Genomic DNA, 14,661 nt, shown 5'->3' with positions numbered 1-14,661 from the left:
AACTGCCTGTATGGAGTGGTTTCTGGAGGTGGTTACACTTGCCAGGGTTTTCATAAGGATGGTTTACCTGTATGTGCTGACATTCCAAATTCATAGGACAGTCAACTGATACGTATCCACAAAAAGGGTCACTTCCGTAGTAAGTACGACAGGTGCGATGTAAGGTTTTAATATATATACTTTTGCTCACGGCCTTGTGTTTTTGTATGTTTTGTTGAATGTTTTTATGGGTATATCAATGAATATATCTGGTTTCTTTTAATTAAAAGTTAGTTTTGCCTTCTGAATATTAGGTTAAATTTAAAAACATGTAGGTAACAGTGGGATGTCCCGGTTACAAGTGTCTACGGACCATGTCCTTAATCTTCTAACAGAGGTTGGTATCGCTGGTATCACAATTGTTGGAGAGGTGTCTGAGAGGGAGGATCATGTTGAAAGCCTACATTTAGAATGATGTTGTGTCAATTTGATTTTGTAACTACATGAAGGCCTAGTGTTTTCTCTTATTCAATATTATTATTATACTCATTGCTTTATTATATAGATTTTTATTTTTTTCACATAACTGAGATAACCTCAGGAAAGGCATTGTTCCTTACATGCTCATGCTCCAACAAAATGTTATGTATTTCTTTTATTGTTTCTAGATAAATACTAGAGATGTCTGGTCTAAGTTAGGTGTTCTTTTATTGTTTCTAACTAGATCTGTTACTCTTATGAAATACTAGAGATGTTTGGTCTAAGTTATGTGTTCTTTTATTGTTTCTACCTAGATCTTTTACTCTCATGAAATACTAGAGATGTTTGGTCTAGTTAATTAGGAAGCTTTATTTCTGTTAATCAACTGTTGATATAATGTTCCGTATATGTCCTTTTAAGTTTTGGAGTTAATTACAGGGTCTAAACACAGGCCACAGGAAAGGGGCATGTATATTATCTTTAGGTCAAAGCAAGGGTCTTGTCATCATTATAATCTGACGGAAAGCAGATGTGGGCGTTACTGGGCTGAACAAGCAGGATGAACAGATTGGGATGTAACTGTATTTGCATTGGGGGATGAACTGATGATGTATGTGTGGGTATAAAATGAAGAGTGAGAGCTCTGAAAAAGTGTGTGTGTTCCGCGGACCGCTCCGGCTAATCATACTGTTGTATTAAAAGTCTATATTGATTTTCAAAAAGTTCTTGGTTGTGTTATATTTGAACCGATTTGCCACTACAGAACTCATTGTGGGTGTTTCATGTTCATCACCCTATCCCCTCCCTAGTCAAATCAGCCTATCCCCTCCCTAGTCAAATCAGCCTATCCCCTCCCTAGTCAAATCAGCCTATCCCCTCCCTACTCAAATCAGCCTATCCCCTCCCTACTCAAATCAGCCTATCCCTCCCTAGTCAAGGTTGAAGTGAGTGTGATGTTGTATAATCTGAAAGGAGGAGATGCTACAGTGCCCTCCTGCAGGTTGAAGTGAGTGTGATGTTGTATAATCTGAAAGGAGGAGATGCTACAGTGCCCTCCTGCAGGTTGAAGGGAGTGTGATGTTGTATAATCTGAAAGGAGGAGATGCTACAGTGCCCTCCTGCAGGTTGAAGTGAGTGTGATGTTGTATAATCTGAAAGGAGGAGATGCTACAGTGCCCTCCTGCAGGTTGAAGTGAGTGTGATGTTGTATAATCTGAAAGGAGGAGATGCCAGTGCCCTCCTGCAGGTTGAAGTGAGTGTGATGTTGTATAATCTGAAAGGAGGAGATGTTACAGTGCCCTCCTGCAGGTTGAAGTGAGTGTGATGTTGTATAATCTGAAAGGAGGAGATGCCAGTGCCCTCCTGCAGGTTGAAGTGAGTGTGATGTTGTATAATCTGAAAGGAGGAGATGCTACAGTGCCCTCCTGCAGGTTGAAGTGAGTGTGATGTTGTATAATCTGAAAGGAGGAGATGCTACAGTGCCCTCCTGCAGGTTGAAGTGAGTGTGATGTTGTATAATCTGAAAGGAGGAGATGCTAGTGCCCTCCTGCAGGTTGAAGGGAGTGTGATGTTGTATAATCTGAAAGGAGGAGATGCCAGTGCCCTCCTGCAGGTTGAAGTGAGTGTGATGTTGTATAATCTGAAAGGAGGAGATGCTACAGTGCCCTCCTGCAGGTTGAAGTGAGTGTGATGTTGTATAATCTGAAAGGAGGAGATGCTACAGTGCCCTCCTGCAGGTTGAAGTGAGTGTGATGTTGTATAATCTGAAAGGAGGAGATGCTACAGTGCCCTCCTGCAGGTTGAAGTGAGTGTGATGTTGTATAATCTGAAAGGAGGAGATGCTACAGTGCCCTCCTGCAGGTTGAAGGGAGTGTGATGTTGTATAATCTGAAAGGAGGAGATGCCAGTGCCCTCCTGCAGGTTGAAGTGAGTGTGATGTTGTATAATCTGAAAGGAGGAGATGCTACAGTGCCCTCCTGCAGGTTGAAGTGAGTGTGATGTTGTATAATCTGAAAGGAGGAGATGCTACAGTGCCCTCCTGCAGGTTGAAGTGAGTGTGATGTTGTATAATCTGAAAGGAGGAGATGCTACAGTCCCCTCCTGCAGGTTGAAGTGAGTGTGATGTTGTATAATCTGAAAGGAGGAGATGCTACAGTGCCCTCCTGCAGGTTGAAGTGAGTGTGATGTTGTATAATCTGAAAGGAGGAGATGCTAGTGCCCTCCTGCAGGTTGAAGTGAGTGTGATGTTGTATAATCTGAAAGGAGGAGATGCTAGTGCCCTCCTGCAGGTTGAAGGGAGTGTGATGTTGTATAATCTGAAAGGAGGAGATGCTACAGTGCCCTCCTGCAGGTTGAAGGGAGTGTGATGTTGTATAATCTGAAAGGAGGAGATGCTAGTGCCCTCCTGCAGGTTGAAGTGAGTGTGATGTTGTATAATCTGAAAGGAGGAGATGCTACAGTCCCCTCCTGCAGGTTGAAGGGAGTGTGATGTATAATCTGAAAGGAGGAGATGCTAGTGCCCTCCTGCAGGTTGAAGGGAGTGTGATGTTGTATAATCTGAAAGGAGGAGATGCTACAGTCCCCTCCTGCAGAACTAGGCTAGTAGTTACAGTTTCGCCAGACACCTCACAGAGAAGGCTGCACTGTGCCACTACTCTGATATACAAAGGTTTCCTGTCGCTCAGCACATCTCGAACACCTGTTAAAGTGTATGTCCTAATAGATTACACACACATCCTCAGCATAACGAGGCGTGCATACACACAAACACCACACACACACACACACGGTGGGTTACTCACTGCAATGCGTAGCAGGGTCCCCTTGACGGCGGTCCATCTGTCCTGGCGGCGGTCGATGACCAGGATGAAGCCCACTCCAGACGCTGTCACACTGCAGGAGAACGAGACACGGTCACCACAGCAACATGGATGTATGTGTATGTTACCACGGTTACATGGATGTGTGTGTATGTGTGTATCCTCCTAATGACAGGACCCTTGACTGCGCCAAGATCACAGGCTATCCACAGGCAGTGGCATTAGAACAGCCCGCTCAATCCCTGTGTGTGTGTGTGTGTAGATTGTGTACAAAAATACCAGGAGAGTGTCGCTGGCAGCACACGTTTACATCTCAGTCAATTAGCAGATGCTCTTAACAAGAGAGACAACCACACACACAGAAATGTGAAAGAGTCAATGCTGCTGAGGTGGTCCATATACATCAACACAGCCATGAGCAAATCCATCATCCATCCATCACCCTGCTGTGCACACACACACACACACACGGTAGAAAACACACTACCAAAATGTTGCCTCTTCCTCAGGTTAATCCCATTGATGTCACACAACAGGATATTCCCAAATGTTATTCCCAAAACCTCCTCAATAGAATGTCATCTCCTTCTCCCATTCCTTTTCTCTGTTATTCTGGTTTTCCCTCTCTGCAGATCCCATTTGTTAAGCACCAGTGTTCTGTTTACAGCTCTGATAGAACGGGAGCCAACCACCAAGCCCCCCGAGAACAACGCTCCTCTGCCTACCCGCTTCTCTACACCAGCCAATCAACTCAGCCCTGCATCTCCTGCTGCTCCCCCGTAGCCTATCACAGAGCAGCATATGGGTGATGGACAGCGGTGGCGGTAGTGTATTTGAATGGCTCATAAGCAGAGGGGGGCGGGACATCTGATGGAGAATGAGATGGGATCCATCCCCCTTTATCTGGTAGGTGAGGGAACTGCAAAATTGTCATTAATTCAATTGCCGCCATGACAGTGGTGTGCACACACACACACACCTTTCTTTTGGCTTTAGCTATAGAGCTTTCTCTCTCTCTCTCTCCCTCCCTCCCTCCCTCCCTCTCTCTCCCTCCCTCTCTCCCTCTCCCTCTCTCCCTCTCCCTCTCTCCCTCTCTGCTCAGCAGCATATGTGTTGGCAGTGAGGAGAGCAGAGGTAAAGGACAAGGAGGAAGCCAAAGAGATAAGGAGAGAGATTTATAGAAATAAAGGTAGAGAGATGAACAAAGAGAGAGAGAGGACAAAGAGAAAAAGGAGAGGAGAAAGTGAGAGAAAGAGGAGAGAGCATCTTGAAAAACAGACGGTGATATGATTTTATCCAGTGGTACCAATCAGGACCGTCCATAGTGCTGAACTGGCAGCATGATGGATGTTTCTCTATAGGACACTGTGTTAAATACAACACTCTGATTCAGAGATAAACTCATAGTAATTAAACACCCAGGACACCCCGTCTACACCCCCACAATACCCCCGCTTTCTATTTTATATCTCCTCGAGAGAGAGAGAGAGAGAGAGAGAGAGAGAGAGAGAGAGAGAGAGAGAGAGAGAGAGAGAAGCAAGAGTGAGAGAGAAAGGGAGAGGCACAGAGAAAGAGAAGGAAAGCGAGGGAAGCTAGCTCGAGAGCACAATAGAGAAAGAAAGCACCCCCCCTCTCTCCTCTCAATTCAATTCAAGGGGCTTTATTGGCATGGGAAACATATGTTAACATTGCCAAAGCAAGTGAGGTAGATATACAAAAGTGAAATAAACAATAAAAATGAACAGTAAACATTACACTCACAGAAGTTCCAAAATAATAAAGACATTACAAATGTCATATTATGTATATATACAGTGTTGTAACGATGTGCAAATAGTTCAAGTACAAAAGAGAAAATAAATAAGCATAAATATGGGTTGTATTTACAATGGCGTGTGTTCTTCACTGGTTGACCTTTTCTTGTGGCAACAGCTCATAAATCTTGCTGCTGTGATGGCACACTGTGGTCTGTGGTATTTCACCCAATAGACATGGGAGTTTATCAAAATCGGGTTTGTTTTCAAATTCTTTGTGGATCTGTGTAATCTGAGGGAAATATGTCTCTCTAATATGGTCATACATTGGGCAGTAGGTTAGGAAGTGAAGCTCATGTTCCACCTCATTTTGTGGGCAGTGAGCACATAGCCTGTCTTCTCTTGAGAGCCAGGTCTACCTACGGCGGCCTTTCTCAATCGCAAGGCTATGCTCACTGAGTCTGTACATAGTCAAAGCTTTCCTTACGTTTGGGTCAGTTACAGAGGTCAGGTATTATGCCACTGTGTGCTCTCTGTTTAGGGCCAAATAGCATTCTAGTTTGCTCTGTTTTTTTGTTAATTCTTTCCAATGTGCCAAGTAATTATCTTTCTGTTTTCTCATGATTTGGTTGGGTCTAATTGTGCTGCTGTCCTGGCGCTCTGTGGGGTGTGTTTGTGTTTGTGAACAGAGCCCCAGGACCAGCTTGTTTAGGTGACTCTTCTCCAGGTTCATCTCTCTGTAGGTGATGGATTTGTTATGGAAAGTCTGGGAATCACTTCCTTTTAGGTGGTTGTTGAGTTTAACGGCTCTTTTCTGGATTTTGATGATTAGCGGGTATCGGCCTAAATCTGCTCTGCATGCATTATTTGGTGTTGTTGTAATGGATCTCTTCATCGTCTAACGACGAGTATGAAATATCGGACCAATGCTCAGCGTGTTAAGTGTCCATGTTCATTTATTAACTGAATACACAAAACAAAATAACGAACCTAAGTACGAACCTAAGTATGGTTCTCAATCAGAGACAACGATTGACAGCTGCCTCTGATTGGGAACCATACCAGGCCAAACACATAGAAATACCAAACATAGAACAAAAACATAGAATGCCCACCACAACTCACGCCCAACCTAAAATAGAAACATACAAAAGGAAATAAGGTCAGGACGTGACACTTGTACGTTATACACAGAGGATATTTTTGCAGAATTCTGCATGCAGAGTCTCAATTTGGTGTTTGTCCCATTTAGTGAATTCTTGTTTGGTGAGCGGATCCCATACCTCACAACCATAAAGGGCAATTTGTTCTAACTGATTCAAGTATTTTTAGACAGATCCTAATTGGTATGTCGAATTTTATGTTCCTTTTGATGGCATAGAATGCTCTTCTTGCCTTGTCTCTCAGATCGTTCACAGCTTTGTGGAAGTTACCTGTGGCGCTGATGTTTAGGCCATGGTTTGTATAGTTTTTTGTGTGCTCTAGGGCAACGGTGTCTAGATGGAATTTTGTATTTGTGGTCCTGGCGACTGGACCTTTTTTGGAACACCATTATTTTGATCTTACTGAGATTTACTGTCAGGGCCCAGGTCTGGCTGAATCTGTGCAGAAGATCTAGGTGCTGCTGTAGGCCCTCCTTGGTTGGGGACAGAAGCACCAGATCATCAGCAAACAGTAGACATTTGACTTCATATTCTAGTAGGGTGAGGCCGGGTGCTGCAGACTGTTCTAGTGCCGTCGCCAATTCGTTGATATATATGTTGAAGAGGGTGGGGCTTAAACTGCATCCCTGTCTCACCCCACGGCCCTGTGGGAAGAAATGTGTGTGTTTTTTGCCTATTTTAACCACACACTTGTTGTTTGTGTACACGGATTTACAATGTTGTATGTTTTTTCCCAAACACCACTTTCCATCAATTTGTATAGCAGACCCTCATGCCAAAGTGAGTTGAAGGCTTTTTTGAAATCAACAAAGCATGAGAACACTTTGCCTTTGTTATGGTTTGTTTGTTTGTCAATTAGGGTGTGCAGGGTGAATACGTGGTCTGTCGTATGATAATTTGGTAAAAATCCAATTTGACATTTGTTCAGTACATTGTTTTCACTGAGGAAATGTACAAGTCCGCTGTTAATGATAATGCAGAGGATATTCCCAAGGTTGCTGTTGACGCATATCCCACGGTAGTTATTGGGGTCAAATTTGTCTCCACTTTTGTGGATTGGGGTGATCAGTCCTTGGTTCCAAATATTGGGGTAGATGCCAGAGCTGAGGATGATGTTAAAAGAGTTTTAGTATAGCTATTTGGAATTTGTTGTCTGTATATTTGATAATTTCATTGAGGGTTGGAGAGTTTTTATTTTGTCCTGCAGTTCCTTCAAGGTAATTGGAGAATCCATCTCTCTCACATCAGAGGTACATGGGGCTGGAGGGCGGCAGTATCCACAGGAGAGATGTCTGCTTTATGAACACCCTCTGGTCTTAGTAACATGATCACACATATCATCACCCAGTCACACACCACAACTGAATATATACATCTCAGGTAGAACCTCATTCATGCATTTGATACAGATGGGTTCCCCCCGGCTGTAACGAATGGATAGTATATGATACTATATTACTTAGAAATATATGTTTTGTTTCTTGTTTTGTCAATTCAAATTTGTCCGGAATTACATCTTTACAGAACTCCTTTCTATGACAAACTGCTTCCATATAGTAGCTGAGCCCTGGAGTCTTTTAACTAACAGACCCCATTAGATACACAGGGAGTCTCTTTCATTAACACCGCCACCTCCTGTCCTCCACACCAGTCATGCTCCGTCTCTCCAAGCCCCCTCCGGCCAACTCCCACAGGAGTCAGGGGTTTAAAGGTTTCACCATTAGCTAATGGGGAGGGGAGGATATGGTCCATTTTATTACTTTTTTTTTGTTATTCAACATTTGATAATAGCAGGGATTCCTATTGAGATAGAGAATATTGTGGGATATCTGGACAGAAAGGCAGTTCCTGTATAGAAACAGGACTAGCATAACGTCCAGGACATACACCTCATGTACCAGGACATACGCCACATGTACCAGGACATACGCCTCGTGTACCAGGACATACGCCTCGTGTACCAGGACATACGCCTCGTGTACCAGGACATACGCCTCGTGTACCAGGACATACACCTCGTGTACCATTACATACACCTGGTGTACCAGGACATACACCACGTCTACCAGGACATACACCCCGTGTACCAGGACATACACCACATGTACCAGGACATACACCACATGTGCCAGGACATACACCACGTGTATCAGGACATACACCACATGTGCCAGGACATACACCACGTGTATCAGGACATACACCACGTGTATCAGGACATACACCACATGTGCCAGGACATACACCACATGTGCCAGGACATACACCACATGTGCCAGGACATACACCACGTGTGCCAGGACATACACCACGTGTGCCAGGACATACACCTTGTGTACCAGGACATACACCTTGTGTACCAGGACATACACCACATGTGCCAGGACATACACCTCGTGTACCAGGACATACACCTCGTGTACCAGGACATACACCTCGTGTACCAGGACATACACCTCGTGTACCAGGACATACACCACATGTGACAGGACATACACCACGTGTGCCAGGACATACACCACGTGTACCAGGACATACACCACATGTGCCAGAACATACACCACATGTGCCAGGACATACACCTCGTGTACCAGGACATACACCTCGTGTACCAGGACATACACCTCGTGTACCAGGACATACACCTCGTGTACCAGGACATACACCTCGTGTACCAGGACATACACCACATGTGACAGGACATACACCTCGTGTACCAGGACATACACCTCGTGTACCAGGACATACACCACATGTGCCAGGACATACACCACATGTGCCAGGACATACACCTCGTGTACCAGGACATACACCACATGTGCCAGGACATACACCACATGTGCCAGGACATACACCACATGTGCCAGGACATACACCACGTGTGCCAGGACATACACCACGTGTACCAGGACATACACCACATGTGCCAGAACATACACCTCGTGTACCAGGACATACACCTCGTGTACCAGGACATACACCTCGTGTACCAGGACATACACCACATGTGCCAGGACATACACCACGTGTACCAGGACATACACCACATGTGCCAGGGCATACACCACATGTGCCAGGGCATACACTACGTATACCAGGACATACACCATGTGTACCAGGACATACACCACATGTGCCAGGGCATACACCACATGTGCCAGGGCATACACCACATGTGCCAGGGCATACACTACGTGTACCAGGACATACACCACATGTACCAGTTGCAGCAAGTTCACTTTGTTGTAGGGAGATTCATTGTTCTGTTCAGACAAAGGAACTGTGAAAATAGTTCAACACTGACATCTGCTGGTTGTCATTGTTACCACACCACTTCCTCAACTATACAAAGTAATGACAAGCTCAAGCATCAGAGTGTGCAATGCATTGTGTGTGTCACCTGGGCACACTGGTCAGGTAGGTCAGCACGTTGTGGAACTCTTCCTCCTGGAGCTCGTCAAAAGCAGGGAATTCTGGGAACACGATGATGGGACTGCCGTTCTCAGCTCGACCCCTAGGAAAGAAATTGGGGACGTTTGATTGATTAATTGATTAAATTTGTTCAACAAGGAAACAATTTTGCCCTCAACTAGAAAGCACGTACAACCCCCATATCCCCCTTTCAGACCTGCACAGAATAGACATAGTGACAAGCTTTGGAATCCTTTAATTTCATGTGTTTTAAAACGTTAATGTACACCATATTCATAATGTCCATTACTCTTCTGATAGATATAGCTAACCCCCCCCCCGCAGTGGAATGAACACACAGAGCAGCGGTTCCAGCCTCTCCTTGGGGACCCCCAGCTGTTCCATGTATTTGAACTATTCCACAGTTAGCACACCGGATTCAACTTGTCAGCTAATCATCAAGCCCTTTGTGAAACGTCTGGGGGTCCCGAGGAGAGGTTTGAGAACCATTGACCCAGAGGAATCATGTGACGGTCTGAGTGGGGGAGGGGGAAGATTAGAGGATGAGATATAGGATCTGTCTTCTCTCACAAAGCCTGGTGTTACTGCGTCTCTGCAGGCTGCAATAAATAGTATTTTCTATTTTTATTCTTCCTTTTTAACTCTGCGTTGTCGGGAAAGGACTCGCAAGAAAGCGTTTCACGGCAAAGCCTACACCCGTTGTATTCGGCACCTGTGACAAATCAAATTTGACTTGATTTTAGTGCTAGAGGAGGGTACAGGGAATGAGAAATGAACAGGTGTGAGTAGAGACAAACAGACAGGCGGTCTGTGTGAATCTCTGCACCAGCCGTGCCACTAGAGCAGAACCAGAGCACTGTGCCCTGATCCATCTAGCACCAGCCGTGTCACTAGAGCAGAACCAGAGCACTGTGCCCTGATCCATCTAGCACCAGCCGTGCCACTAGAGCAGAACCAGAGCACTGTGCCCTGATCCATCTAGCACCAGCCGTGTCACTAGAGCAGAACCAGAGCACTGTGCCCTGATCCATCTAGCACCAGCCGTGCCACTAGAGCAGAACCAGAGCACTGTGCCCTGATCCATCTAGCACCAGCCGTGTCACTAGAGCAGAACCAGAGCACTGTACCCTGATCCATCTAGCACCAGCCGTGTCACTAGAGCAGAACCAGAGCACTGTGCCCTGATCCATCTGGTTCCAGCCGTGCCACTAGAGCAGAACCAGAGCACTGTGCCCTGATCCATCTGGTACCAGACGACTAGAGCAGAACCAAAGCACTGTGCCCTGATCCATCTGGTACCAGACCACTAGAGCAGAAGCAGAGCACTGTGCCCTGATCCATCTGGTACCAGACCACTAGAGCAGAAGCAGAGCACTGTGCCCTGATCCATCTGGTACCAGACCACTAGAGCAGAAGCAGAGCACTGTGCCCTGATCCATCTGGTACCAGACCACTAGAGCAGAAGCAGAGCACTGTGCCCTGATCCATCTGGTACCAGACCACTAGAGCAGAAGCAGAGCACTGTGCCCTGATCCATCTGGTACCAGACCACTAGAGCAGAAGCAGAGCACTGTGCCCTGATCCATCTGGTACCAGACCACTAGAGCAGAAGCAGAGCACTGTGCCCTGATCCATCTGGTACCAGACCACTAGAGCAGAAGCAGAGCACTGTGCCCTGATCCATCTGGAACCATGTGTGTATGTGTGTCAGGCAGACACCTGCCTGAGTAGGCGACTAGAGGAGGACCAGAGGTTAATGATTACAACACAAAACAAGGCCTGGAGACACAGACAACCTCCAGGGGAGAGGACATACAGAGAGAACCGGGAAGGAACAGGAACACAGCAGGAGTCTTGAATGACACAGCTAAAACAGTATCACTGCGTCACACTCTCACCCGCTGGGCTTGGAGTCATTCTAGTGGCGTACCAAGGCTGTAGCGTAGAAGTATGAATTACAACTAGACCAAGGGTCATCTTCATCAGACTTAGCTGTGTGCTCATATGACTCCTCATCATAGGGTGGGCAGCTGTCATGAACACACACACGCATCACCCCTGGCAACCACGGAGTTATTAAACACACTGACAGAGAGATGTGAAGACAAACAGACTCTACACAGACTGCATGCAACCTAAGAACAGGTTCCCGGGCAAGACATGTAACAGCAACCATAAAACAGTTAGGAACTGAACCTCGTGAAATTCAGTTAGGAACTGAACCTCGTGAAATTCAGTTAGGAACTGAACCTCGTGAAATTCAGTTAGGAACTGAACCTCGTGAAATTCAGTTAGGAACTGAACCTCGTGAAATTCAGTTAGGAACTGAACCTCGTGAAATTCAGTTAGGAACTGAACCTCGTGAAATTCAGTTAGGAACTGAACCTCGTGAAATTCAGTTAGGAACTGAACCTCGTGAAATTCAGTTAGGAACTGAACCTCGTGAAATTCAGTTAGGAACTGAACCTCGTGAAACTCAGTTAGGAACTGAACCTCGTGAAACTCAGTTAGGAACTGAACCTCGTGAAACTCAGTTAGGAACTGAACCTCGTGAAACTCAGTTAGGAACTGAACCTCGTGAAACTCAGTTAGGAACTGAACCTCGTGAAACTCAGTTAGGAACTGAACCTCGTGAAACTCAGTTAGGAACTGAACCTCGTGAAACTCAGTTAGGAACTGAACCTCGTGAAACTCAGTTAGGAACTGAACCTCGTGAAACTCAGTTAGGAACTGAACCTCGTGAAACTCAGTTAGGAACTGAACCTCGTGAAACTCAGTTAGGAACTGAACCTCGTGAAACTCAGTTAGGAACTGAACCTCGTGAAACTCAGTTAGGAACTGAACCTCGTGAAACTCAGTTAGGAACTGAACCTCGTGAAACTCAGTTAGGAACTGAACCTCGTGAAACTCAGTTAGGAACTGAACCTCGTGAAACTCAGTTAGGAACTGAACCTCGTGAAACTCAGTTAGGAACTGAACCTCGTGAAACTCAGTTAGGAACTGAACCTCGTGAAACTCAGTTAGGAACTGAACCTCGTGAAACTCAGTTAGGAACTGAACCTCGTGAAACTCAGTTAGGAACTGAACCTCGTGAAACTCAGTTAGGAACTGAACCTCGTATAACTCAGTTAGACACACACACACGCACACTCTCGCTCTCAACGGGGAGTGTTAAATTCAGTCACACACTCAGCAGCCAATCACAGCAGCACATAGTGCCACACACACTTGGCTCTTCTAACTGTTGCCGGGCCAGGTTGCCAAGTGGATCGCAGTGTCGATTAATTATTCACGGGCCGTCTATGTGCCGTTATTATCCGTGGTAACCCGATGTAGGGCCCTATCTGGGTTGGCATCGCCGTAGTAACGGAACAAACTGAGTTGGCCCAACTCTTTGGAAATAAGGGTCTGGTGTGGAACGGTTTTCCTCAGTTTACCCCCAAAGGTCGGATCGTTGCAAAGTCTTAGTTTAGTTAAGTCATTTAGTTAAGTCATACAACAGAAATCAGTTTGAACAACCCTGCTGTACTCTATCTGGCAGCCAGAGTGCTATTCCTGTACTTTTATAAATAGGAAAATGCTGACGGATTATGTTTTGATGTTTAGGCCAGCTACTTCTCTCAGCTACTTCACTCAGCTACTTCACTCAGCTACTTCACTCAGCTACTTCACTCAGCTACTTCACTCAGCTACTTCACTCAGCTACTTCACTCAGCTACTTCACTCAGCTACTTCACTCAGCTACTTCACTCAGCTACTTCACTCAGCTACTTCACTCATATAGTGTTATATATGTTATTAGCTTCAGCCATATTGCTTAAGCTTTTTCCATCTGTGAAGAGAGATCTTCAAGGGCCTTGGCATAGCGTTGGAATTGGCTCACTCGGATGTTTGGGATTGAACCCCTATGAGAGGTAACTATGATGGAGGGAAAAGAAAAAGACTGACCTGAGAGGAAAGCAAACCGTTTCCTGAGGTCAGGATCGATGTCTGCAGCAAACAGACGATCACTCTCCTGCTGCATGATGTCATCTGGAAGATAAGAGACAAAAAAACATCAACTACAGTTACAGTAACATACAGTATTTACAACAATAGATGACAGATACAGTAACACAGTATTTACAACAATAGATGACAGATACAGTAACACAGTATTTACAACAATAGATGACAGTTACATACAGTATTTACAACAATAGATGGCAGATACAGTAACACAGTATTTACAACAATAGATGACAGATACAGAAACACAGTATTTACAACAATAGATGACAGTTACAGTAACATACAGTATTTACATTAATAGATGACAGTTACAGTAACATACAGCATTTTATTTAATTTAAATTTTTAATTTCACCTTTATTTTACTAGGCAAGTCAGTTAAGAACAAATTCTTATTTTCAATGACGGCCTAGGAACAGTGGGTTAACTGCCTGTTCAGGGGCAGAACGACAGATTTGTACCTTGTCAGCTCGGGGATTCGAACTTGCAAACTTTCGGTTACTAGTCCAACGCTCTAACCACTAGGCTACCCTAGTAGCCTACATTAATAGATGACAGTTACAGTAACATACAGTATTTACATGAATAGATGACAGTTAGTAACATACAGTATTTACAATGAAAGATGACAGTTACAATAACACAGTATTTACAACAATAGATGACAGTAACATACAGTATTTACACGAATAAAGCATCGTATTAGTCACACAGACACCTGGAATGACATGACAGAGAGAGGAGCAGAGGAACCACTGAACCATTTCTCAAGGAGAAGTCCCCCCAAATCCCCCCTTTTCTCCAACTTTCAGTCCCAGTCTCAGTGAGGAAGCGAGAGGGGGAGAGGAGGAGAGAGGGGAGGAGGAGAGAGGGGAGAGGCTGAGGGGAGGAGGAGAGAGGGGAGGGGGAGAGAGGCTGAGAGAGGGGAGGAGGAGAGAGGGGAGAGGCTGAGGGAAGGAGGAGAGGGGGGAGAGGCTGAGGGGAGGAGCAGAGACCCACTGACCCACTTCTCAAGGAGAAGTC

General features: G+C 45.3%; 1 protein-coding gene and 1 long non-coding RNA gene across 9 annotated transcripts in view; one reads left to right on the top strand and one right to left on the bottom strand.

Annotated features, from left to right (window-relative positions):
- Window positions 1-13,676, bottom strand: part of LOC118363201 (guanine nucleotide exchange factor DBS-like) — a 46,910-nt gene extending 33,234 nt beyond the window's left edge. For 3 of the 6 annotated variants that reach the window (XM_052517702.1, XM_052517704.1, XM_052517703.1), the window contains exons 1-3: window positions 13,576-13,676; window positions 9,596-9,710; window positions 3,261-3,351 (exon numbers count right to left, since the gene is read on the bottom strand). In XM_052517702.1, the coding sequence (XP_052373662.1) occupies window positions 3,261-3,351; window positions 9,596-9,710; window positions 13,576-13,651 (282 nt within the window). In that variant the 5' untranslated portion in view covers window positions 13,652-13,676. Of the gene's footprint in view, window positions 1-3,260; window positions 3,352-3,765; window positions 3,933-9,595; window positions 9,711-13,575 lie in introns of those variants that run through there. The other 3 variants (XM_052517705.1, XM_052517706.1, XM_052517707.1) reach the window with 2 other exon arrangements.
- Window positions 1,425-2,654, top strand: LOC127929655 (uncharacterized). Of its 3 annotated transcripts, XR_008135714.1 has the most exons (6): window positions 1,425-1,521; window positions 1,584-1,645; window positions 1,828-1,951; window positions 2,072-2,319; window positions 2,380-2,503; window positions 2,566-2,654. It is a non-coding gene; the product is annotated as an uncharacterized LOC127929655 (long non-coding RNA). The 3 variants fall into 3 exon arrangements; XR_008135713.1 differs by lacking the exon at window positions 1,584-1,645; XR_008135712.1 differs by lacking the exon at window positions 1,425-1,521 and having other exon boundaries at window positions 1,549-1,645.
- Window positions 13,677-14,661: the final 985 nt, after the last annotated feature.

The sequence above is a fragment of the Oncorhynchus keta genome, unplaced genomic scaffold (genome assembly GCF_023373465.1).
Source record: "Oncorhynchus keta strain PuntledgeMale-10-30-2019 unplaced genomic scaffold, Oket_V2 Un_scaffold_938_pilon_pilon, whole genome shotgun sequence".
Lineage (NCBI taxonomy): Eukaryota > Metazoa > Chordata > Actinopteri > Salmoniformes > Salmonidae > Oncorhynchus > Oncorhynchus keta.
Note: the sequence above shows the minus strand (reverse complement) of the source record. Positions and strands in the feature narration are given on the sequence as shown.